The 23,863-nt window shown below is 54.7% G+C and overlaps 2 protein-coding genes across 3 annotated transcripts; both read left to right on the top strand.

Moving 5' to 3' along the window:
- The first annotated feature begins 1,518 nt into the window (after positions 1 to 1,518).
- Positions 1,519 to 12,514, top strand: SZRD1 (SUZ RNA binding domain containing 1). The gene is made up of 4 exons (XM_079987364.1): positions 1,519 to 1,695; positions 7,764 to 7,813; positions 8,569 to 8,823; positions 9,708 to 12,514. Exons 1-4 carry the CDS (start codon positions 1,645 to 1,647, stop codon positions 9,808 to 9,810), a joined length of 459 nt encoding a protein of 152 aa, XP_079843490.1. The 5' UTR covers positions 1,519 to 1,644; the 3' UTR covers positions 9,811 to 12,514.
- A 2,423-nt stretch (positions 12,515 to 14,937) lies between these two features.
- NECAP2 (NECAP endocytosis associated 2) lies at positions 14,938 to 22,308 on the top strand. 2 transcript variants are annotated; one of them, XM_079989249.1, is made up of 8 exons: positions 14,938 to 15,097; positions 16,244 to 16,344; positions 17,019 to 17,123; positions 17,833 to 17,914; positions 18,755 to 18,863; positions 19,873 to 20,011; positions 20,382 to 20,472; positions 21,132 to 22,308. In XM_079989249.1, exons 1-8 carry the CDS (start codon positions 15,003 to 15,005, stop codon positions 21,181 to 21,183), a joined length of 774 nt encoding a protein of 257 aa, XP_079845375.1. In that variant the 5' UTR covers positions 14,938 to 15,002; the 3' UTR covers positions 21,184 to 22,308. The 2 variants fall into 2 exon arrangements, with proteins under 2 accessions (XP_079845375.1, XP_079845376.1); XM_079989250.1 differs by having other exon boundaries at positions 14,949 to 15,097; positions 16,206 to 16,344.
- The last annotated feature ends 1,555 nt before the right edge of the window (positions 22,309 to 23,863 follow it).

The following is a 23,863-nucleotide window of genomic DNA, read 5'->3' as shown; positions in this document are numbered from 1 at the left end:
TGCCTGCTCTAGGAGTCCCTGGTTGGCCACTGGGGAGTAGGAGACTGGACTTCATCCAGCTGCTGGAATGCTCCTGTGTTTTGGAAATTGCATAAAAGCCTCAGGGGTTGTCCTTCCACCCCGTGATACTAGTCCCCGCAAGGAAGCCGAATGTTGCTCAGGACAGCCAAAGAAAGGGAAGAGCTTCTGCACCCGGGGCCCAGTTAAACCAGGGAACTCACTCCCGCAAGAGGCAATGGGGGTCACCAACCCAAATGGTTTTAAGAGAGGATTAGATAAATTCATAGCAGGTGGTGTGTCGGAGGCAGTATTGCTTCTGAATACGAGTCCTGTCCATTGTGCAGAAATACTGCTGAGCTAGGTGGGCCTCCTTTGATCTGATCGAGTTGCAGGGATCTCCTTATGCTCTTAGAAAGAAGAGTCCTGGGTTAGGCAGGAGATCCCTCCAACCCACTATCCTGTCGCCGACAAAGTGCTTCCAGAGAACCCTTTTCTCTGTTGGTTCCTGTGCCAGCTACTGGTGTTAAGAGGCAGACTGTCCCTGGATGAGGAGGCGCCATTCATCTCCCACAAAATCGTTTTTTCCATAGCCTACAGCGGTGGATGCTCCATTGTCTCCCTTATTACTGTGATATTATAATTTTACTGTGTTTTGTGCTACTGTGTGTAGAGCGCTCTGTGTTTCCGCTAAACTGTACGGTTCTTTCGGGAGTGGACACTCTGCCTTGGGAGAAGGGGAATACAGTAGATGTTGTTGTTTAGTCGTTTAGTCATGTCCGACTCTTCGTGACCCCATGGACCAGAGCACGCCAGGCACTCCTGTCTTCCCGCAGTTTGGTCAGACTCATGTTTGTAGCTTTGAGGACACTGTCCAACCATCTCGTCCTCTGTCGCCCCCTTCTCCTTGTGCCCTCCATCTTTCCCAACATCAGGGTCTTCTCCAGGGAGTCTTCTCTTCTCATGAGGTGGCCAAAGTACTGGAGCCTCAGCTTCACAATCTGTCCTTCCAGTGAGCACTCAGGGCTGATTTCCTGAAGAATGGAGAGGTTTGATCTTCTTGCAGTCCATGGGACTCTCAAGAGTCTCCTCCAGCACCAGAATTCAAAAGCATCAATTCTTTGGCGATCTGCCTTCTTTATGGTCCAGCTCTCACTTCCATACATCACTACTGGGAAAACCATAGCTTTAACTATACGGACCTTTGTTGGCAAGGTGATTCAATACAGCACATACGGTACTATATTCCCGGGTAATAACACATGTTTTTGCGCATGCGCTAAAGACCAGCGAGCCGGAAATTTACGCATGCGCGGCGACTACAACCTGAGATTTGTTCGCGCCTGTCATGGGCTGGGGCGAATGCGCATGTGCCTTATCCATCCGGGAATCTCGCAGATGGGTATTACATAGGAGAGAGCCGCGCTGCCCACGCACGCGCAGGAAAAACCCTTTGCTTCGGTAAAGGGAACGGGATCCGCCAGAAACGCGCATGCGCCAAGAGAAGCAGAGCCGCGAGTGCGCGTGCGCGTGCCGAAGTGAACAGCGGAGCTTTGGCAGCCGAGAGAGCAGCTGCGCCGCCGCCGCCAGTGCGGGGAGCGTCGCGCGCATGCGCGTTGGGCGGGCTGGCGGCGGAGGGGAATTACAATGGAAGATGAGGAGGTCGCCGAGAGCTGGGAGGAAGCGGCCGACAGCGGGGTAAGCCCGAGCCCGGACCGGGGGCGGCGGGGGAGGCCGCCAACAGCAGGGGGGGCCGCGGGAAGAGCGACTGGGCTCGGCCTCTCATGGCTGGCGGTGAGGCGCCTTGGGCTCCGCGGCGCCTGCTAGGCCTCTTAAAGGGGCCGCGCCCCATTTCCCCCGGACCACGTGCTCCCTGCGCGGACCCCCACCGCACCCCCCCTCAAGCTCTCCGAAGGGGCTGCCTAAGAGAGCTGCCGAGGAGGTGTCCCGGGGCTCCGATCTCCACGTGTGTGTGGGGGGGGGACCTTCCCCCTCCCGTTCCTCTTTTGCAAAAAAAGAGGGGTGGTTGGCACTTCAGGGTGAAAAGGCTCAGCTGCATCTCCCCGCATTCGCCCTGCTCGTTGGGGCCGAGGGAAGAGGGGACCCCCGGCCTCGGAGGGGCTGCAGGTGGCCCCGCGTCGCCCCTCGAACAACAGAGGGAGACGCCTTGGGCCGGACCAGGCTCTTTCGCTTGCTGGCCCAGCTGGGACTCCTCTCCTGGGGCTGCAAGGGGCAGCTCCACGTCTCTGGGGATCTTCTACATGCAAAGCGGGGGCTCCCCCGTGGAGCCAAGGCCCAGCCCCTGGTGAGTGCTCTGCTTCCTTGCAGCCAGGTTTGTGGAGGAGAAGGTTGCCAGTGCTTGGCCTCCAGAGCCTGGGAGCGAGCCTTGCTGAGCACCATGGGCTTATCTCCGCGTAAACAATGTGTAGTAGGACTGTGCTGCTAGTGATGGTTGCATGATGCCTCATTTGGAGGCAAGTGAAGGCTTAGGACTAGTAAGCGACTTTGAGAATATTTCCAGGAAGCTCTGCCCTCAGACACCACCAAGGCAGGGATCTCAGTACAGTGGAACCTCGGGTTACAGACGCTTCAGGTTACAGACTCCACTTACCCAGAAATAGTACCTCGGGTTAAGAACTTTGCTTCAGGATGAGAACAGAAATTGTGCTCTGGCGGCAGCAGCAGGCCCCAGGTTACCTCAGGTTAAGAACAGTTTCAGGTTAAGAACGGACCTCCAGAACGAATTAAGTTCTTAACCCAAGGTACCACTGTAATAGGGACAAGGAGTGTAGAGAGGGAGGGTGGTTGTATGGCCTGGATTTGAGAGGCTGTCTGCGTTGTATGTGTTGAAATGGACACAGCAGGAGCTTGTAGGCTCCAGATCCCTTAACCGCAGAGCAGCCTGGAGTCGGTCAACTTGCTTCCTATCAGCAGACTCTGAGCAGGCCCCTCTTCCCTGGAAGAGCTTTTCCTGGAAGAATCCCAGGAATTTCTTAAGTGTCCAACCAGTAGACAGCAGGTCTGCTCACCCAGGTTCTAGCCATTGGTCAGCAATGTAGACCCCGGTTAAACACAGTTGTCACTCTTTTCTTGGTTCCCACTGGTGCTGCATGCAGTGCCTTTGGACCATTCATTTGCCCAAGAGGTAGTGACAACTAAGATCTGTTTTGGTTTTGCCTCTGGCAGCCCTGAGTACCTTGTCAGAGGCTACAGCAAAGGTCTATCACAGTTTTGCCCTCCGCCTTCCAGGCAGAGAGTTTTAGAATTCCCTGGTCCTGAATGGGGTAACTGTGCCCCTGAAGGACCAGGTGCGCAGCCTGGGAGTCATTTTGGACTCAAAGCTGTCCATGGAGGCACAGGTCAAATCTGTGTCCAGGGCAGCCGTTTACCAGCTCCATCTGGTACGTAGGCTGAGACCCTATCTGCCTGCGGACTGTCTCGCCAGAGTGGTGCATGCTTTGGTTATCTCCCGCTTGGACTACTGCAATGCACTCTACGTGGGGCTGCCTTTGAAGGTGACTCGGAAACTACAACTAATCCAGAATGCGGCAGCTAGACTGGTGACTGGGGGCGGCCGCCGAGACCATATAACACCGGTCTTGAAAGACCTACATTGGCTCCCAGTATGTTTCCGAGCACAATTCAAAGTGTTGGTGCTAACCTTTAAAGCCCTAAACGGCCTCGGTCCAGTATACCTGAAGGAGCGTCTCCACCCCCATCATTCTGCCCGGATGCTGAGGTCCAGCGCTGAGGGCCTTCTGGCGGTTCCCTCATTGCGAGAAGCAAAGCTACAGGGAACCAGGCAGAGGGCCTTCTCAGTAGTGGCGCCCGCCCTGTGGAACGCCCTTCCAGCAGATGTCAAAGCGATAAACAACTACCTGACATTCAGAAGACATCTTAAGGCTTCTGAATGGGAAGTTCAGGGAAGTTTTTAACGTGTGATATTTTACTGTATTTTTGGTTTCTATGGAAGCCGCCCAGAGTGGCTGGGGAGGCCCAGCCAGATGGGCGGGGTATAAATAATAAATTATTGTTATTGTTGTTGTTGTTGTTGTTGTTGTTGTTGTTGTTGTTGTTGTTATTATTAGAATAATAATAATAATAATAGCAATGTAATTCTTTATATGCTGCCTATTGGACTGGGTTGCCCCAGCCACTCTGGTCGGTTTCCAGCAAAATACAAAAACACAAGAAAACATCAAACATTAAGAACTTCCCTTCAGATGTCTGCTAAAAGTCATATACCGGTAGTTGTTTATATGTTTGACATCAGGTGGGGAGGGCATTCCACAGGCGGTTGCCACTACCAAGAAGGCCACTTCACTTCTCGCAGTGAGGGAACTGCCAGAAGAGCCTCAGAGCTGGATCTCAATATGCAGGCTGAATGTTGGGGGTGGATAAAGGGCTAAGGCCATTTAGGACTGTAAAGTTCAGCACCAACAGTTTGAATTGTGCTTGGAAACATGCTGTGAGCCAATGTAGATCCTTTAGGACTGGTGTTATATGATCCCGGCTGCTGCTACTGGTCACTAGTCTAGATGCCGCATTCTGGATTAGTTGTAGTTTTTGAGTCATTTTCAAAGGTAGTGCACTGCACTGACCCAAGCACAAGATATCGTATTTTTTGCTCTATAAGACTCACTTTTTCCCTCCTAAAAAGTAAGGGGAAATGTGTGTGCGTCTTATGGAGCGAATGCAGGTTGCGCAGCTATCCCAGAAGCCAGAACAGCAAGAGGGATCGCTGCTTTCGCTGTGCACAATCCCTCTTGCTGTTCTGGCTTATGAGATTCAGAATATATTTTTTCTTGTTTTCCTCCTCCAAAAACTAGGTGCGTCTTATGGTCTGGTGCATCTTATAGAGCGAAAAATACGGTAATCAGAGCATGAACTCTGACAAGATAGCGGGCGGTCAGGTAGTCTCAGCTAGCATACCAGATGGAACTTGTAGCCATCCTGGACACAGAATTAACTTTCACCTGGTCCTTTAAGGGCACAGTTAGCCCATTCAGGATCAGGGAGCCCCCACACCTGCCTGCCTCCTGTCCCCTAGAAACAGTACTTCTGACTTGTCAGGATTCAACCTCAATCCGTTAACTGCCTTGAGATGCTCACGCAGGACATTCATCACCTTCACTGGTTCCGATTTAAATGAGAGGTGAAGCTGAGCCTGCCCAAACCATATAGATGTCCCAGCAGCTTCATATAGATGCTAAAAAGCATGGGGGAGAGGATGGAGCCCTGAGACACCCTACAAGTGAGTGCCCAAGGGTCCAAACACTCATCACCACACCACTGGAGCTTTTCTGTGACTACCCAGGAATGGAAAATTTGGAATAGGGTGATAGTTGGCCATAATGGCCGAGTCCAAACATGTTTTTTTTAAGAAGTGGTTTAATAACCACTAAGGGGGTCCAGGAAGACTCCTTCACAGAGGGAAGCATTCACCACTCCATGGAGCTCATTGCCCAGCCCAGCCTGGCTTGCTTTCATGAGCTAAGATGGGCAAGAGTCAAGGAGACGAGTGGTTGACTTCACTCATCCAAGCAGCCTGCCCACATCCTCCAATTGACCTCCAGATTTGAGTGTGGCCTTGGTGGCTGGCCATATGTGTGTGGGGGGGTGCCAGGGCATATCCTTGTTCAGTCTTGCACCCTGTGTTCTGGGTGGCAGAGACCTGAAGGCCTGCGTGCTGCCCTTTGTCTTGGGGTGCTGCCTGGTCTTCCTGGGGAGTCGATTTCCTCCATCTCTGCCTCTCCAACCTCCAGGCATTTCCCTTGTTTTTATAGTATCCAGCACCTTGCAGCAACTGATGGGGCTGTGGGCCAGGCTTGCTGAGAGATGGCACTGTGCTGTTTTGCATATTTAAATTGCGGGCGGGAAGCCGTTGAGGAAACGCGGGCACGGGCGGTTTCTGTCTGTCGAATTTGGCAAGAAGGGGTGAAGCCTTCACTACAGTTTTCAGGGTGGTAGATTTGGAGAGCTCCCACAGAATGCACGCCTTGCTCTGCCATCTGGCTAGCATCTTGGCAACCCCCCTTGGCTCAGAAAGAAGAACTGTTGCTATGTGCGGTTCAGCTCCTGCGGGACAGACAAGCAGCCACTTTCTTCCAGGGCGCCCGCCGAGCTGGCCCTGCAGCACCCACACTTCCTCAGCCTTTCTGAAGAGGTGGAGGGAAGAGAAGAGCTTTTGGAGGGAAGAGAAGAGCTTTTGGCAAGTGAGCAACTGAGGAGTGGGAGTTGTGGGTTATCCCCCACCCACCCACATACTGCCTGGAAGTTGTTTGGAAGAGGCTTAAAAACAGGCTTGTGAGAAGCCTCTGAGAAAGCCAGGACAGATAGGGGCCTTTTTTACTTCTCGATTAATGACAGCCGCTGAATCAGGGGGCTGTTCTGGGCAGTGGGGTGATAGTTTTGTGCTCTTTTTGTGGGCTGCCTGGAGGCACTTGTTTGGCCAGCTGGGGTGGGATGGCTGGACCAGGAAGTTATTCCCCCCATCGCTCCCGTGTTCTGACTGAGCAGCGCTGTTGTTCAAATGTGGGCTTTGTGGCTTCCTTTGGGGGAGAGAGGCCAGGGGCCACCTGCACCCGTCCCTCAGTGTCTGTTCACACTCTGGCTGCCTCTTTCGCAATGGAGAGGCTCTAATTTAATAGCTCTGTTTAACAGAACTTGTCTCCTAGTCCAAAGTCTGGTGGATGAGTTAATTTTTGAACCATAAAGAGTTAGCACATGGCACGGTGAGGGGTTTCCCCTCCTTCCAAGCAATCCAGGGCAGGTGTTCTGATCCTCGTAGGAGGAGGTGGGTATCTTTTTAAGGGGTACCCCCTACGAGCAGGATTGTTCCAGTTGGGTTGTTGCGAGGGGCCTTGTGGGTCTCCAGGTTTGCTTGGGGGAGTCTCGCCTCCCCCTGATGATTTTTTTAACTGGAGGTGCTCACTCTCTGCTTTGGGCCCAAGACAGCTAGCACCCACCCAACCCACCGGTTTCCTTGTGGGTCTGCCTGGAGGGTACAGGCACCCAGGTGGTGCATTTGCCGTGTGCCACACTTGCACCCTGGGGTGTTTGCTGCACCCATAAAAATAGACTTATCTGTCAGCTGCTTCATTTGGCCAGGCTGAAAGTCGGACACTAATTTTAACCCACTTTCTGCGCAGCTCGGTGGCCAAGCGCCCGCCAAGAGTGGTTGGCAGGAATAGTTACAGGCAGATCTGATGTCAGGACAGAGCCTGGCAAAGGGGAGGCTCTGCCCTTCCTCCACAATCCTCATGTACCTTTTTTTGTCCCCCCCCCCGATAGGGAACATCTGTGGCCCTCCAGATAATCATTGGATGTCCACTCCTATCCTCCTCCCTGACATAAGAGCATAAGAAGAGCACTGTAGGTGGATCAGGCCAATTGCTCATTTAGTCCAGCATCTTGTTTTTACACTGGCGAAGCAGGTGCCCATTAGGAAAATCCCTCAACCAGGATTCGAACACCAGAGCATTCTCTTCTCCATGAATTTGCCTGATCCTCTTCCAAACCCATCCAAGTTAGTGACTATCTCTTCCTCCTGTGGAAGTGACTGCCAGACTTTAATTATGCAAAGAGGCTGGACCCAGTTGATCTTTGCGATGGCACAGGAGCATCTTCAAGTTCCCCTGGGAGCAGCAGGGCAGCCACAGAGGGTCCACCCTGGCTCGGGGAGGCCAGTGGGGACCCCCCTTCACTTGTGACTCTGAAATGCACTACGTGAGATTTGAACCCTGCCCCGTTTTGTTGCCTTGCAGGAAATAGACAGGCGGCTAGAAAAAAAGCTGAAGATCACCCAGAAGGAAAGGTGAGGGCGCTTCATCCTCTGGGCTTGGCTATTGCTGGGACCTTGTGGGGGTCAGTGGAGAGTTGGGGTTGTGTTTCACTTCCTTCAAAAGGAGGCTTGTCTAAGGAATAAGAGCTGCCCAAAGCATCTGCTTGCAGGTCGGTAGTGCCTTCAGTTTCCGCTGATTCCGGAGAGGCCACTTCTGGCCGCTAGGTGGCTTTGGAGGGAGGGAAAGTGCTGAGTGTGTCTGTGAATGCTGAACAGGGAAAACATAGAATCATTGGGTTGGAAGGCACCACAGAGGTTATCTAGTCCAAGCCCTGCAATGCAGGAACCCACATTTTGCCCATTGTGGGGCTCGAGCCCACAACACTGAGACGAAGAGCCTCATGCTCTACTGAGTGAGCTCTCCCAGATGAATGCTGCTTGGTTCTGCTCTCCCAGCCAGTCTCACTTGGTTTCTGCTGATCCAGCTGCCAGGAGATGAGGGCTGGAGTCCAGGGCTGCTGCTCCTTGACTGTTTCTTGCAGGAGTGTTGGTGTTTGCGGGAAGGCGAATTGAACCTTCTGCAGCGGGAGTGGTAGAGGAACACAGAGCAGGGAGGCCTGGTGGGTTTTATTGCATGCTGACGGTTCCTTGACTATAAACATCATCTGAGGTGTGTTTTCTGTGACTTGTGCTTTGCATGTGTCTGTTTTCGGCCAGGTGAGGGTTCTCAGCCCCTCTGCAAAGAGCGGGACCCCTTATTCCCCCCTCCGCTCTCTCCCTCTCAACAGCAGGAAATCCAAGTCCCCGCCTAAAGTGCCCATTGTGATCCAGGACGACAGCCTTCCCTCGGGGCCGCCTCCGCAGATCCGGATCTTAAAGAGGCCTACAAGCAACGGGGTGCTCAGCAACCCCAACTCGGCCAGCCGGCCAGCCCTCCCGGTGAAGACGTTGGCACAGAGGGAGGCCGAATACGCCGAAGCCCGGAAGCGGATCCTGGGCAGCGCCAGCCCAGAGGAGGAGCAGGACAAGCCCATCCTCGACAGGTGCAGGGCTGCAGCAGCAATGGCGGGGCCCTGATCTCCTACCGCAAGAGGCCCAGACAAGCTGGAGTTCCCCCTCTGGGGCAAGGCCCCGGTGGGACTGGGGCTCAGGAGGAGGTGGGGGCACATTGGCTGGCCCCTTTTTTGCCTTGAGCTGAGCTCTTCGGCCCCAGCAAGCAGGCATGTGTCATGTGCTAGCCAGAAATGGGGACCCACCAGGGGCTCAGCTGTTGTCCTGTTCCAGCTGCTTGTGTTGTGAGAAAGAAATAAGCTCTTGGGGTGCCCCCTCTGCCCCCCCAAGTGCAGCAGGCAGTGGTGGAGGAAGGGGGTGCGCCTCGCACCAGGTGTCATCACTGATTGGGAGGGTGGCAAAATGAGTTTTCTTTAAAAAGGGGGTGTTCACGAAACTTTAGGAGTGACGTGGTGGCTTAGGCACCTGCAGGTTCCGTGCGGCCTGAAATGTCAGTGTGGGACTTGCGTCTGCCTACTGCCTCTCCCTTAGGTGACCTGCAGCTGGGGGGGAAGCGGTGGAGAGGCTCGCCCTGCCCCCAGCTGCAGGACACGCCCCCACACCAGGCACCCGAGCGGCTAGCAGCAGGCTTAGTTTGACAGTCCCAAGCCAGCCCTACTGGGGACAGATGAGGAGCCTAGATTGTGCCTGCTCTCCTTTCTAGCCAGAAGGTGGGAGGTTGCGTCCCCTGAACCCAGCCCCCTCAGAAAGGGAACTGTCCTGAGCCCGTGGCCCCCCCCCGGGGGAATCGCCTGTTTCATGTCGCCTGCAGACCCCTTGCTTGGCCATGCTGGACGTCCCCTTTGTGTGAGTCTCTGGAGCACTGCGCCGCATTGCCGTCCTCTTAAGGCTGCCTCCCTGCTCTTTCTCTTGACAGGCCCACAAGAATCTCCCAGCCGGAGGAGGCCCGGCAGCCCAGCAATGTGATCCGGCAGCCACTGGGCCCCGACGGCTCGCAGGGCTTCAAGCAGCGCAGATAGGAATGGCCGTCCAGCCGACTTGGCGGCACTCGAGCGGGCACCTCCCCCACCCTGGGCTGCGCGGTGGCGGCAGTGGACACACGAACCTGAGCAGGGGGAAACTACCCGGGTGACTTGCACTGTGATCTCCTCCTCCTCCCCCCCCCTTTGCTCTGCCTCCTGTGCCCTTCTGCCCCTGGCACTGTGACCCCCGCCTGCCGCTTCCCCCACTGGGATTGGCATACTGAGGGGGCGGGGGCACGGCAGGGCAGGGCAGGCTCCTCCGGGTTGCTGGGCTTGCCCACACAGCCACGCCTGCCAAAGCCAGCACCAGCAATAATAGTAATAATAAACGTTTGCGTCTCCGGGCGGGATGGCAGAAGGGCCGGGCGGCATTCTGCTTCTGGGAATGTGCATGTCTGTCCAGGTTGCTTGAGGAGCGAGGAGCTAGGCTCAGCGGGAGGCGTGTACAGAACTGCATTGGTTTGCTTTCTGGGAACCGGAGGGGAAGAAGACGCCAGTGACGAAGGGGCGGGTGTGTTCGCGGTTTGGCTTGCTTATCTCAGAAGCGGGAGTTGGGATAGTTCGAAGAGAAGCGAAATGGATTTTGTGGCGCTTCAGATAGTAGTGGGGAGAGGTTTTCGCGTGCCCGGCTTCCCCTATCCGCTGCTGCTGCTGCTGCGAAGCAGATGGAAAGGGCTCTCAGCCGTCTGCATGGTGGGCTTTGGCGAGGCCTCTGGCTTGGGGTGACTCGTCTAGGCCTGCACCCCTGGCCTGGAGGGTGGAGGGGCCGTGGCCAGTGCCTCCCTCAACTGCTTGTGCTGCTTCCAGGCAGAGAGTGGGCAGGTGCTTTTTGCCACTGGGGCGATGAGCTTCCCCGGCCTTAGACTAGTTTAGTTTCCCTGCTGCTGTCCTCTGCTGAGGCCATGAAAAGGGATAGGGGGAAGCGCCGTGACCCAGCGATGCTTGTGCTGGCCGGAGTCAGAAGCCGTGGCAGGCGAGCTGTGAGCCGTGGGCCAGGATCGTGGCCTTGTTGCTCCAGGTGTGCTTCCGGTCCTGTCCCGGGTCAGTTTGCCACCAGGGGGCAAAGGAGCTGGGCACAAGCAATAGCTGCCATGCGGGGCAGGGAATGGAATGGATTGCCTTCCCTTGCAAAGTGGGAGGGCGTCGGGCTCAGCTGCTGCACGTCTTGCTGGGTGCAGAAATGTGTTTTCAGATGCCGCTGAGTAAGACTCAGAATGGCAAGCAGCTTCTTCTGTGTTGCTTTTCTAACTCAGACAGAATCAGCTGGGTTTTCCTCAAGCAACAAGAAGCCCCTGGTTGGGCTCAATCCACCTGAGGCCCTGGCGTGTAGCCAGCAGCTCCATGCATGCTGGCCCAGGTCTGCTGCGTTGTAGGTGCTCCTGAGGGCCGAAGCGGTTGGGCCTCCCCCGTCCTCTCTAGTAGCCATATTGGGGAGGGGCTCCCCCAGCACCCCCCTCTCTGAGTGACTGTGGGCCTGCTTGCTTCACTGTGTTTCCAGAGTCTGCCTTTCTCTCTCTCTTTCTCTCTCTCTCTCTTTTTTGGTTTTACTGTCTGGTTTTGGAGGATGTCCTGGGTGGGATAGTGGGGTAGGCGGGAGCTGCTTTGACTGGTTTGGGGCCAAGTGCCCAGCGCACTGCAGCGATGCCTCCTCTCGTGCTGGAACGGAAGCGGAACTTTTGCCTACTTTGGGAGGGGGTGGGAGTTGTGGGGGAAAGGTGTCTTGTTTGTACATCAACCCAAGACATGTACAGAAATATTGCAGAATAAATAACTGGTCAAAAGAGTAATAATAATAAAACTACCTGTGTATAAAAAGTGAAAGACATGATGGACCGTTGCTGTGTTGAATTTGCTCCCTTCCTCCATTTGGTTCCTCCAGTGGCATCCTTCAGCCTCATGGGCTGCTCTGCGCCGCTTTGCCCAAGCACTGGCAGCAAGATAGTTTCCTCCTCGTCCTCCTCAGAAGCGCTGGGCCTTGGGAGAGCTTGACATTTCTGCAGGACCTGACCCTTGGATGGCTTTTGTAACATGGCCCTGACGCTTCCTTTCCGGGTGTAGCAAGGGAGGTGGGAGAGAAAAAGTTATCCCTCCTGCCCAATAGTAGGGAGAAATATGTGAGCAATAACTGCCTGGCATCACCATGACTTTCCTTAACTCTGCTTTGGGATTGGTTGCCTTGCGGGAAGTCCCGCCTTTGGCTGCTGCTGCTGCTCCACCCAACTGCTCTTCTATGGCTGCCTCCTTTCTTCCACTTAGGATTAAGTCTCCCCCATCTCCCCCGGAGCTGTACTTACCTTCTTGCAAGTTGCTCCTAGGAGGAGGGCCCAAACCCCACCAAGAAGAAAGGCGGTTACTGCTGTGCCACCAGCTGCACCATGGTCAAAAGGGGGGGGTGCTTCCATCCTGCAGGCAGGGAGGTGGCACCCTTTTCACTGCCTGCCATTGGGGGGCTTCTCTGGCATGGACAATGGGGCTACGGTCTTGTCCAGGAATCAGTGTTGGAATAAGTTGAAGGCCCTCTTCGGGGGTGGGGGGAGTGTCTGTTTGTGTGTGTGTGTGTTAGAAAGGGGGGGCACTTCTTAGGGTGTGTGCATGTGTTCCCACATGGCAAGCAAAGAGGCTTCACAGAGCCCACAGCCATCCTACATATGCAGACAAAACATTTTATAAATGTATTTTAAATAAATGTGTTAACTTTTAAGTATGTGGCCTCATTTATTCTTATTTCCTCTTGGTGCGCTTGCATGCATTTCCCAGGCATAGAATGATCAAATTGTAGAGCTGGAAGGGACCCCAAGGCTCACCTAAACCAACACCTTGCAATGCAGGAATCTCAACTAAAGCATCAACCCAGTCCCTGATTGAAAACCTCCAATGAAGCAGATTCCCACCACCTTCCAAGGGAAATCATTCCACTGTCAAACAGCACTTAGTGTCGGAAACTTCTTCCTGATATTTATGCAGAATCTCCTTTCTTGTAACTTTGAAGCCATTGGTTTGGGTTCTAGCCTCCGGAGCAGGAGAAAACAAGCTTGTTCCCTCTTCTATGTTCCCTTTTAGTCTCTTTTCCCAGCTAAACATACCCATTTCTCTCAACCATTCCTCGTAAGGCTTGGTTTCCAGAACCTTGACCATCTTGGCTGCCCTCTTTCTTTACAGTGGTGCCTCGCAAGACGAAAAGAATCCGTTCCGCGATTCTCTTCGTCTAGAGGTTTTTTTGTCTTGCGAAGCAAGCCCACTGACGGATTAGCGGATTAGCGCTATTAGCGGCTTTTAGTGGCTTTTAGCAGCTTAGCGGATAAGCAGATAAGTGGCTTAGCGGCTTAGAAAAAAGGGGGGGGGGGAAGGAAAAAAAACCCGCAGGAACTCGCAAGATATTTTCGTCTTGCGAAGCAAGCCCATAGGGAAATTCGTTTTGCAAAGCACCTCCAAAACGGAAAACTCTTTCGTCTAGCGAGTTTTCCGTCTTGCAAGGCATTCGTCTTGCGGGGCACCACTGTACATGTTCCAGTTAGTCAATAGCCTTCCTAAACTGCAGTGGCCAGAACTAGACACAGGTCTCCAGGTGTGGTCTAACCAAGGCAGAATAGTGTGGTCCTTGATCTGAACGCTACATCTCTGTTAATGCAGCCTAAAATCAAATTGGGTTTTGGGGTGGGGGTGGGGGGTTTTCTGCCCCTTTGACGTGGGCCAGCTTTTATGGATGAAGATGCTCTCCTGTAGGACAGAAGGGCAGCTTGGGGGGGGGGGTTGCTTCTGGTTGCAAAACAGTATGGAGGATGGGGCGGGGGAGGAGACAGAAGTCTACCTGGGCTATGTTGGCAAGAGGTGGGGGTGGGAATTCCCCTACATTAGGCAACCTGCATTAGGACTTATGGGGAATGGATCTTCCGCATACCAGATCCTGGAGTCACCCAGTGGGAAAAGCACTGCTGGCTTCCTGCCTATTCCAGACGCCTTTGAATGGCCACTCCGCTTGCTGGATCTACTCTCTATCTCTCGAGCAGGCCTTTTCCAAACCTTTTCCAGATCCAATAATGTCATTTTGCAGGCGGAAGCAAGACGTTCTGCGCTGGGTGTTCAAAGTTCTGACACTTTTATTTTTCAAGTCATTTGATAAGAATCAGCTAGGGGGACGCTCGCCCTGCTCCAGCATCGGGTGCGACCCCACTGCCCGCCGGTCCCTCGTTCCTGCTCAGTTGCAGCCGGGTCAAGCCCCCGCTCCCCACCCATAGCTGTCCACTTTTCCCTTTTCTCGCGAGGAATCCTATTCGGAATAAGGGAATTTCCCTTAAAAAAAGGGAAACGCTGACAGCTATGTCCCCACCTTTAGCATAGATTTTCTTTTGCCCCACCGTGCAATGCTGGCTCCAGCCCCTGGACCCTCACCTCCCCCGGAAAAGGGGCCAGAGCTCGAACCGGGTCCTTTAAAATAGTTCTCGGCCCGCCTCCCGCAAGTTCGACACATTGCTGTCGGCTCAGCGGAGACGCGGCTGCTGACGCCCTTCCCGGCCACCAGGGGGAACAGCCGCGTCGGGATACAGCGAAAACCATTCTCTCTCTCCCCCTTTTGTGTCCCTTCTAGCCCTATGCTTCCACCATGGAGAAACAAAACATTTCCCACCCCGCCCGCGTAGATATAAAAAAGTGTAGAGTGGCCCTCCCCAATTCCTGGATTCGGAGTCCTTAGCGCGGAAGAAGGCTGGGGCCCCACGTTTCGGGTTGCCTACTGCGAAGGTGGGGAGACGGCGCTTCAGTGCCGTGGATTTTGCCTGCTTTCCATCGGGCAGCCCCTCGGAACCACAACGTTAAAAAGGCCCGAAGAACCCGGAAGCTTCCATTGAAATCTAAGCGAGCACCGCTCTACTTTTTCGCAAGTCTATGCGCCCTCCTCAGCCTGACGGCGGGAGGCGAGGGCCATTCCCCGAGCTAACGGAGGCGAAGCAGAGGCCGCGGAGCCAGAAAGGCCTTTGAGGGGACACCGCTGCCTTGGCCGGCGAGGCTTTATTTCGCTGCCGTCTTCGCCTTCGACACAAGAGGCAGGAAGTCTTGGAGCCGGAACTGCCCCCCCCGCAGGAAGTGACGCAAAAGAAGGGTGACGGACGCTTTGGGTTCGCGCGCGTCCGCGCATGCGCCTCCGTGGGCGGAGAGGCGCCGCGTTTCCGGGTTCCGTGGAGTAGGCGGTCGAGATGGCGGAGGGCGAGGAGTACGAGTCGGTGCTCTGCGTCAAGCCGGAGGTCCACGTCTACCGAGTGCCGCCGCGCGCCTCTAACCGGGGCTACAGGTGAGCCGGGGAGCCCCGGGGCATGTGCAGAGTGCCCTCCTTTCCCCGCCTCGGACTCTCTCCCCTCCCCCCACTTTCAAACCAATGGTGTCCCTGCGGGTTAGGGCTCAAGGCTCAGTTCGGGCTGCTGGGGAGTCTCCAAGGGGCGTACAGTGGTAAAGGTAAAGGTACCCCTGCCCGTAGGGGCCAGTCTTGACAGATTCTGGGGTTGTGCGCCCATCTCACTTAAGAGGCCAGGGGCCAGCGCTGTCCGGAGACACTTCCGGGTCACGTGGCCAGCGTGACATCGCTGCTCTGGCGAGCCAGAGCCGCACACGGAAACGCCGTTTACCTTCCCGCTGGTAAGCGGTCCCTATTTATCTACTTGCACCCGGAGGTGCTTTCGAACTGCTAGGTTGGCAGGCGCTGGGACCGAGCAGCGGGAGCGCACCCCGCCGCAGGGATTCGAACCACCGACCTTTCGATCGGCAAGCCCTAGGCGCTGAGGCTTTAACCCACAGCGCCACCTGTACCACCATGTTAAAAGGGGAGTTTTGAAAGGGTGGCAGCGAAGGAGGAACATGGCAGGGGTGTTGGGGTTTTTTTGGGATAAGGGTGCTTAGTATAGGTAAAGGGACCCCTGACCATTAGGTCCAGTCATGGCTGACTCCGGGGTGGAGGCGCTCATCTCGCTTTATTGGCCAAGGGAGCCGGGGTACAGTCATGTGGCCAGCATGACTAAGCCGCTTCTGGCGAACCAGAGCAGCGCACGGAAACGCCGTTTACCTTCCTGCTGGAGCGGTACCTTTTTATCTACTTTCACTTTGACATGCTTTTGAACTGCTAGGTTGGCAGGAGCAGAGACCGAGCAATGGGAGCTCACCCCGTCGCGGGGATTCGAACTGCCGGCCTTCTGATCGCCAAGTCCTAGGCTCTGTGGTTTAACCCACAGCGCCTAGCCTACTCCTTTAACAAACATGGCATGAAAGAGAAATTTGCTCTGAAGCACGATGTGTTTGTGTGTGTTGCAGCTGCGAGTTTTCTGCCCTGCAAAAAGAGGGGAGGGGTTGGGAAGCTGGTGTTCCGGGGGCCCCTTCCAACGCTTTTGATTCTGTTGGGTGACTTTTAGCCCTGAACAGCGGCGCTGTCTTCTCTCCCTGGTGCTAGAGCTGCGGAGTGGCAGCTGGACCAGCCAGCGTGGAGCGGGCGCATGCGCATAACGGCCAAAGGGAACGTGGCCTACATCAAGTTGGAGGACAAGAACTCAGGTAATGGGGAGTGAGGCGTCCATCGTCTCCGTGGAACATGGTTGTTGGAGGGAGGAAGCTTTTCCTAGCCCAGAACTCAGTTTAGGCCTTCGTTAAGTCTCAGGCAAAAGGAGACACAGTGACTGTGGTTCAGGGCAATCATTTTTAGCCAGGTTGATTGTCCATAGGATGCCAGAATTGGGTTCTTTTATGGGTCTGTCAAGCTACCCTGAATCCCAGCCTTCACTGCCACACCCGAAGGGGAGCAATTGCAGGGTGTGGAAGTGTGCTAATCTTGGGCAAACTCTACATTCATGGTGGTGGTGGTGAACCTTAGAAAGCTTCCCCTGACTTGCTTGCAGTGCCCAGGAGTCCAGTAGTCAATTTTCCGGAAGGCAGAAATGGCACATCTTAAACTGTAGAGTCCTCCCCCCTACCCAAGTTATTTGTGAACTTAAGTTCAAAGAATTTTGAAGGACATGAATGAGAACTGATTCGGAATATTTGCATCAATGTCACACACCCATTGCGTTGGGGGGTGGTCACTTTCAGTGAACCAAAATGCACAAGTATGAAGAGAAGTAACACAATCTGCTAACTATGGGACGTACTCATGGCACCCAAAGTATCTTTGGTCGGGTGGGAGGGAGAAGCTGAACAGCTGGTTTCATATCCTCACTTTCCCCCCCTTCCAGGAGAACTTTTTGCCCAGGCTCCTGTGGACCAGTTCCCCAGCATTACTGTGGAAGGTGTGACGGATTCCAGCCGATACTTTGTCATCCGCATTGAGGACGGGAACGGTATGGAGGCGGAGGTTCGGATCGTGTCCTCCTAGGCACGCAGGGCAGCGGGAATCAGTTCCCCACTTGTGCATCTCCTGGAATGATCCTAAGGCAGTCCCTGCAAGCCCCCCCCCTTCCTCTTTCCCTTAAAACCCAAAGCTTTCTTCTTGCAGCAAGCTGGGATTTGCCAGGACTTGGGGGGCCTTTGGGAAGATGACCCTCTGCACCCATTTCCTCAGCATGCTCTTTTTCTGGCCCTCCTGGCGCCGGCACAGCTTGCCTCCCCCAGGGCTGCTGCTTTTTGGTCACCGCCCCCCCCCCCCACTCTGCCCTCAGATCTCTTCCTGCTTCCTGCTTTTTGCCTTGTTTGGGTTGGCTAACAGTGGGCTGCTAGTCGGGTCCAACAATAGGAGAGGGCTCTGTCCTTGCACCTGCCATGGTGTGTGTGAGGCCCTTCTGCTTTGGTGTGGTTTTGTCCCTGGGAAGTTGGCTTCAGTCCTTGGTGCCAGTGAGGCCCCATGTGGGCCTTTTGCCTCTGCCCAGCTTGCTGTCACAGCCACTCCTGGTGCTACTGAGTTGCCCCTCTTGTAGGTGCTGCCCTTCCTCTGCTCCCAGGACTGCCTGGCTCCCTCTGCACTCTGTGGGCAGCCGGGGCCTCTCGGCACTTCCTTGGTGTGCCACAATGAAAGCTCTGCTGCCGACAGAATGAGCATGGCTTCTCTTGCAGGGCGCCGGGCCTTCATTGGAGTCGGCTTTGTTGACCGAGGTGATGCCTTCGACTTCAACGTCGCTCTGCAGGACCATTTCAAGTGAGCATCTGCCTCCCGCTTTGCAGAGTGCCTGGGTCTCCAGACCTTCCCCAGCCCAGGGGGAGTGGGTGGAGTCTTTGCTACACCGGGTGGAGCCTTGGAAGAGCAAGGCGCCTTTCCATGCAAGCCGAGCTAATTCTTCTGAGCTGGTGCAAGCTACCTTTTGCCTCCTGGGGTTCCTTCGAATGCCCCTTCCTAGCTCTGCTGATGCAAAACAAAACAAAAACCTCAACCCCTCCCCCTGTGAAAGCAGCACTGTGAGAAGTGAAGGAAAGAAAGAAAGTGGGGTTTGGGGCAGCTGCCGATTGCAGGTGGGGGCAGATTCTGTCATGACTTGCAGTCCCCTTTCGCTCTCTGTAGCCCTGGTGTCTGCTTTGCTGAAGGAGCTTGCATTCTGGTAAACCCCTGACAAATTGGAGGATTTCAGCAGGCGAGCCAAGGGAACCGGGGAGGGGGCTGATTCTGGGGATGGAAGCAGGGCGGGAACTTGTAGAGGAGCAGCAGCTGGAAGGAGTTTTCCCCCTGCAACTCTCCATCTACCCAGGCTGGGGGGCGGGGAGGCGGGATGGATATCCAAGATAGATGAGGGTTGCAGGGGGAAAGCAGCAATGACTCCCTGCAGACTCCCCTCCCACCAATTGAAATCAAACACAGGGTTTCGGGTGCTGCCTTTGTGGCTGCGACAGATTTCTTCTGAAAGAGAAGGTGCTTGCTTTCATGGGCTTGGGTGCTGAGTGCAACATAGCCACTTTCCCTACACCGCCCCCTGCCAGCACCTTATGCTTTTTGCTCGGCTGCCTCGTGACACCCCACCCCCACCCCAATTTATTCTCTCAACAGGTGGGTCAAACAGCAGAGTGAGCTGGCCAAGCAGGCCCTGAATCCAGACCAGGGCCCCAAACTGGACCTGGGCTTCAAGGAAGGGCAGACAATCAAGCTCAACATTGCGGTGAGGAGGAGGGACCTCTCTGGGCTTGTCCGCCTGTGGCAGAGGGGGTAGGGGATGGGCTGCGGAAAAGGAGTCGCAAAGAAAATGCTAACAAGTGGCTCAAATCAGCAAGTCAAGCCATGGGTTACCAAGGGACACCATCCAGGGTTGATAGCCTGTAGGACCTGGAAAAAAGTTCCTTTCTGACCCCAAATGGTGGGAACTAATCCAATCCTTGAGGGACGCGGGTGGTACTGTGGGTTAAACCACAGAGCCTAGGGCTTGCCGATCAGAAGGTCGACGGTTCGAATCCTCGCGACAGAGTGAACTCCTGTTGCTCGGTCCCTGCTCCTGCCAACCTAGCAGTTTGAAAGCATGTCAAAGTGCAAGTAGATAAATAGGTATCGCTCCAGCGGGAAGGTAAACGGCGTTTCCATGCGCTGCTCTGGTTCGCCAGAAGTGGCTTAGTCATGCTGGCCACATGACCCGGAAGCTGTACACCGGCTCCCTCGGCCAATAAAGCGAGATGAGCGCCGCAACCTCAGAGTCGGTCACGACTGGACCTAACAGTCAGGGGTCGCTTTACCTTTGCCTTAATCTGATCATCAGCAGATTATACCCTCCCTCATCCCAAAGGGATTTCTTTTGAGACATAGACACACACACACACCCCAGCATCATACCCCTGTGCCCTGTTTCTGCCTCTATATCACTTGTATCACATGATAATGGCTTTTTAGAAATGAACAACACTATACAAGGTCAAGGGTGGGGGGGGGGAGTCTTTTTGCTCTTGTGTCTTGCACAGGTGTGTCCACTGTGTTGTCAGTGTGGCAAGGAGATGAGACCAAGGCAAGTACTCTAAGATATCTCAGCCCAGGCCTGGCTGGAGCAGCAGGTTGCTTGCAGATGGAAGAGGCCTTCCCCTCCTTTCAGCTGGGATTGCTACCCATGCAGAGACGCAGCTGTGGGCTGGGGAATGCCCTTTGCCCCTTTGAGTGACTGACCATGCAGTTCAATCTCCTTTCAGAACGTGAAGAAGAAGGACGGCTCCTCCTCGGCCAGCAGGCCCCGAGCAACAGGCTCTGGGGGCCCCAGCCTCATCCCACCCCCTCCTGGAGGAAAGGCCTCCCTGACCGGGGAGCAGCTTCCGTCTGCTGTAGAGGCAGGTCTGTGTTTCCTGCTGATCTCACTCGCAAAGTGGAAAGTCACTTATGGCAGTGCACAGCCGTCCTACTTCAGAGCTAGCTTTCCCCAAGCCAGGCTTGCTTGTGGTTATCGGCCGGTGATTTCCCAGCCTTCCGTCGCTGGACTCTTAAGTTTTTCTCGGGGGAGGCAAGCTTCAGAGCAGAGGAGGCTGCTCAGGTTAAACTCCACGCCCCGCCAGCATTGTCTCAGCTGCCTGCCTTTATGGGGTCTTCCTCTCCACCAGGTCCCAGGGGCTCCTAAAGCTCCCAAAGGACTGGCCAGGAAGGGGCTGTGAAATATAAACCCAAGTGACGAACGGTTATCTCTCCCTCCCTGTATCTTGTTTATCAGACGTCTCCATCCCGTGGCCGCCTCCGCAGGCTTCAAATTCAACAGCAGAAGCAGCTGCAGACATCTGGGGAGACTTCACCAAAGCTTCTGGGTGAGAGTCACATGTGGGTTGCAGAAGTTGAAATGTGTCCCCTTCCACCCACCCCACCTTTTATCCAGAAAACTCCCTAATCTGACGCACCTGAAAGAGCGTCTCCACCTCCATCGTTCCACCCGGACACTAAGGTCCAGCACTGAGGGCCTTCCCTCGCTCCGAGAAGCCAAGTTACAGGGAACCAGGCAGAGGGCCTTCCCGGTAGTGGCGCCCGCCCTGTGGAACACCCTCCCACCAGATGTCAAAGAGAAAAATAACTACCAAACTTTTAGAAGACAGCTGAAGGCAGCCCTGTTTAGGGAAGCTTTTAATGTTTTATAGGTTATTGTATTTTAGTGTTCTGTTGGAAGCCGCCCAGATGGGCGGGGATTATTATTTATTATTATTATTATCTGTTGATGGGACCCGAGGGGTGCCAGGTTCATGACGTTCAAGTCCCAGTGGTGGGGAGATCCTCTTATCCAAAGGGTAGGTCTGCATTCTTGGAGAAGCAGTGAAACTCCATTGCCCCCTCATGCCATCCACTATGTGGTGGCCAGAGGTTACGTCCAGATGTTCATGGGGAAGGAGCCTCTCTGTCCCCAGTGCAGTGCAGGCCCTGGGCCCCTGCAGATCCACTCCTTGCTGAAGGGGGCGCCTCTTCTTTCTCCTTCTAGGTCTGCCTCCGGTCAGGCTCAGCAGAGCTCCACCAGCTGGGTCCAGTTCTGAGCTGAGCATCTTGTGCTTCTCTAGTCGGGGGTGAAGGCCACGGAAGGACCCTTGTGGACCAAAGAGGAAGCTACTTTGCCCTCGTGGTGCATCATGAGATCCCAGTCCTGGATGTGTTTGGATGTTTGCTTGGGGCATTTTAGGGGATAGGGAAGGTAGGGGTCAGCTGGGGCTGTGCAGATCCTCTTCTCCCTCCCTCCACCTCCACCTACCCCCTCAGCACTTGGGATCCCTGAAAGGCGAGGGAGTTTTTCCTGGGTTCAGATCACAGCTTAAGAACCTGGAATCCTGGAGTGGGGAAGAGGGAGACAGCTGTCCAGAAAGAAAGAGCCCCCTTCCTGTCTCTTGCCTTTTTTCCTGTCTTGTGTGGTGTCAACGGTGTTTCTTTGATATGCTTGCCTCGCCTCGTCCGCTTTCTAGCTTGGAGGGATATTGCGGCGCAGCTGCCCCAGGAAACACACACTCTGTATGCGGGCAAAGGAGGTGACTGGCAGTGCCCTGCCTTCACAGCCCACCTTGCAAATTTGAAATGGGCTTACCTGTCGCACATCTCCCTCTCGGAATTTCCAGGGTGCCCCCGATTCTGTCATGTTGCTCGGCCTCTGCTGGCTGTGGTGGAGGTAGCAATGCTGGGAGTGAGAGAAGAGTCATCAGCTTGCTGCAGAGGCTGTGAGCAATGATGCCACGTCGATGTCCTTTGAGGGCGGGGGTCCCTGGCTCTGCTTAGCCTTGTGAAGTGCCTTCTCTTTTTCCTTCTCCCTCCTCTGCTAAAACTGGCCTTTTGAGCAGCAAGAGCAGTGGAACTTCTGACATTCCATATTGGTGTGACTTTTAATGTGCACACACACAACAAATTACCCTTTTACTTTCAGAGAGACCCTGGGTTTTTCTCCTATCGCAGGTGCCTCAGACATTGTGAAGGACAAAAACTGCCCTCTGGGCCATCTTACGGAACCGGGTTTTAATTCTCTTTTGAAATATAGATCTTTGTATTCACTCCTATCCTATTTATTCTAAGACGAAGGCCTTTTACAGAACATTTTCTTACTATGAAACTCCATGAAGTTTTTGCTGCCTTTTGTTATTTTTGAGCTGGTTCCTTATTAAAAACGTATATGTATTTATCTGTATAAAAGCCTTTATTTGTCTTTGGGAAAGGGGCTGGGGAAGCAGAAATGGACCCAGGTGGGGGAGTGAAAATGCCAAAAGATTTAGTAAATACAGTGTCTCAGTGAGATTCACATGTTGGGTGGCTCGGGGTAGGTTCCCAACAGGGGTAGGTTTAGGACATCTTCCTAAACCTGAGGGTGGTGCCCAATGTTGGACCCATTGAATTTAATAGATGTGGCTGTTTTAGTGGGGCTCCTCTGATTAGGACTTCCACTCCTATTGTGTATGTTTGTTTTTTGAGGATTGGCACTCTGTTCATGCCCAGAGGTACAATTCTGTCGCTCCCCAAGTTCCTTGGCTGGCATTTGTGACTGTGAGCACAGAACCTTTTCCAGCCAAAAAAACAGCCCCAGAACCCCAAAAAGCAGTATTATTTTGGGGGGTGCAAGCTGGGATTTTTCCCTCTCAAGCCAAATGTTGAGCCTTGCTTGTCTTTCTCGGGGACAGGGAAACCCGCAGTGCTGCCTCTGGACCATCTGCTTGGCTTTGAATTCCCCCCCACTGCGTTGCAAATATCTGGTGCTGGGTAGTGCCCCAGGCCTCAAACAAGCTTCTAGCTATCCATGACCCAGGGAGGGGCTGCCTCCCAAAAGCCCCATAACCCTTTCCTCTTTTCCTGACATATCAGGCCTGGCTCACAGAGCCGCTTCCAGTATTTGCAAAGTCCTGGTGGGAGGCTGCGGCTGTGTCCTGGTTGGGGGGTCACTGAGACATGCGAGAAAAGCCTCCCTTTCGGGAAGAAGGCAGCGCTCAGCCGACCCACAGGGCGGCCGTAATTCCCGGAGACTTAAGCAGCTTATTCTGGTGCTGCCTGGGTTTTCCCCGGGTGCAACCAGAGCCCTTGGCACGCGCCTTGGCCTGGAAGAACAAGAGGAGGAGGAGGAGGAGGAAGCAGCGTTCTTGGGCCGGCCAAGGGCGCCACCAGAAACCCGCCCTCCTCCACCGCTGCCCAGCGCTATAGTAACGCTGCTGCGGTTTGAGAAGGCAGCTGATCGCCCAGCAGAGCCACCTGTGCCAGGTGAGGGGCTGGCTTGGCGATGGGGGGGCAGCCCTGTCCTGGGGCACTAGGAGGTCAGGGTCCAGGCTGATGCTCTGCTGGGCGGGGAAGGCCCTGCACCCCACACATGCCCCGAGGCACTGCCTCCCGTCCACCCCCTTCTGGCTCCAGAAGCACAGTGTCCGGACGGAGCTTTCGCAGTTACCCCTTTGCCCACACCGGGCAAGTTGAGAGCAAACGAATTCGCGTCTTTGAATTCAGTTGACCTAAAAACTCCCCACCGCGCTTGCACAGCGCCTTCCAAACTGCTGATGGGGCTCCTTCCCCTTTGACAGGTTGGATGGGGCAGAAATCCAACAGGTGCAGCATCATCGGCCAGGCGCGCGCCAGGCTCCATCTGTTGAGTTTCTGCTGTGGGGCGCATTCCCCGATGAGAAAGTTGAGCCGGCTCACTCGGTGGGGCTCCGCCCGGTGTCTGCCCCGTGCGAATATCCGCCTGCAGCCCGAGCTGCA

This window comes from Podarcis cretensis (genome assembly GCF_951804945.1).
Source record: "Podarcis cretensis genome assembly, chromosome: 8".
Lineage (NCBI taxonomy): Eukaryota > Metazoa > Chordata > Lepidosauria > Squamata > Lacertidae > Podarcis > Podarcis cretensis.
The sequence above is the reverse complement of the archived record's forward strand: the minus strand, read 5'-3'. Positions and strand labels throughout refer to the sequence as shown.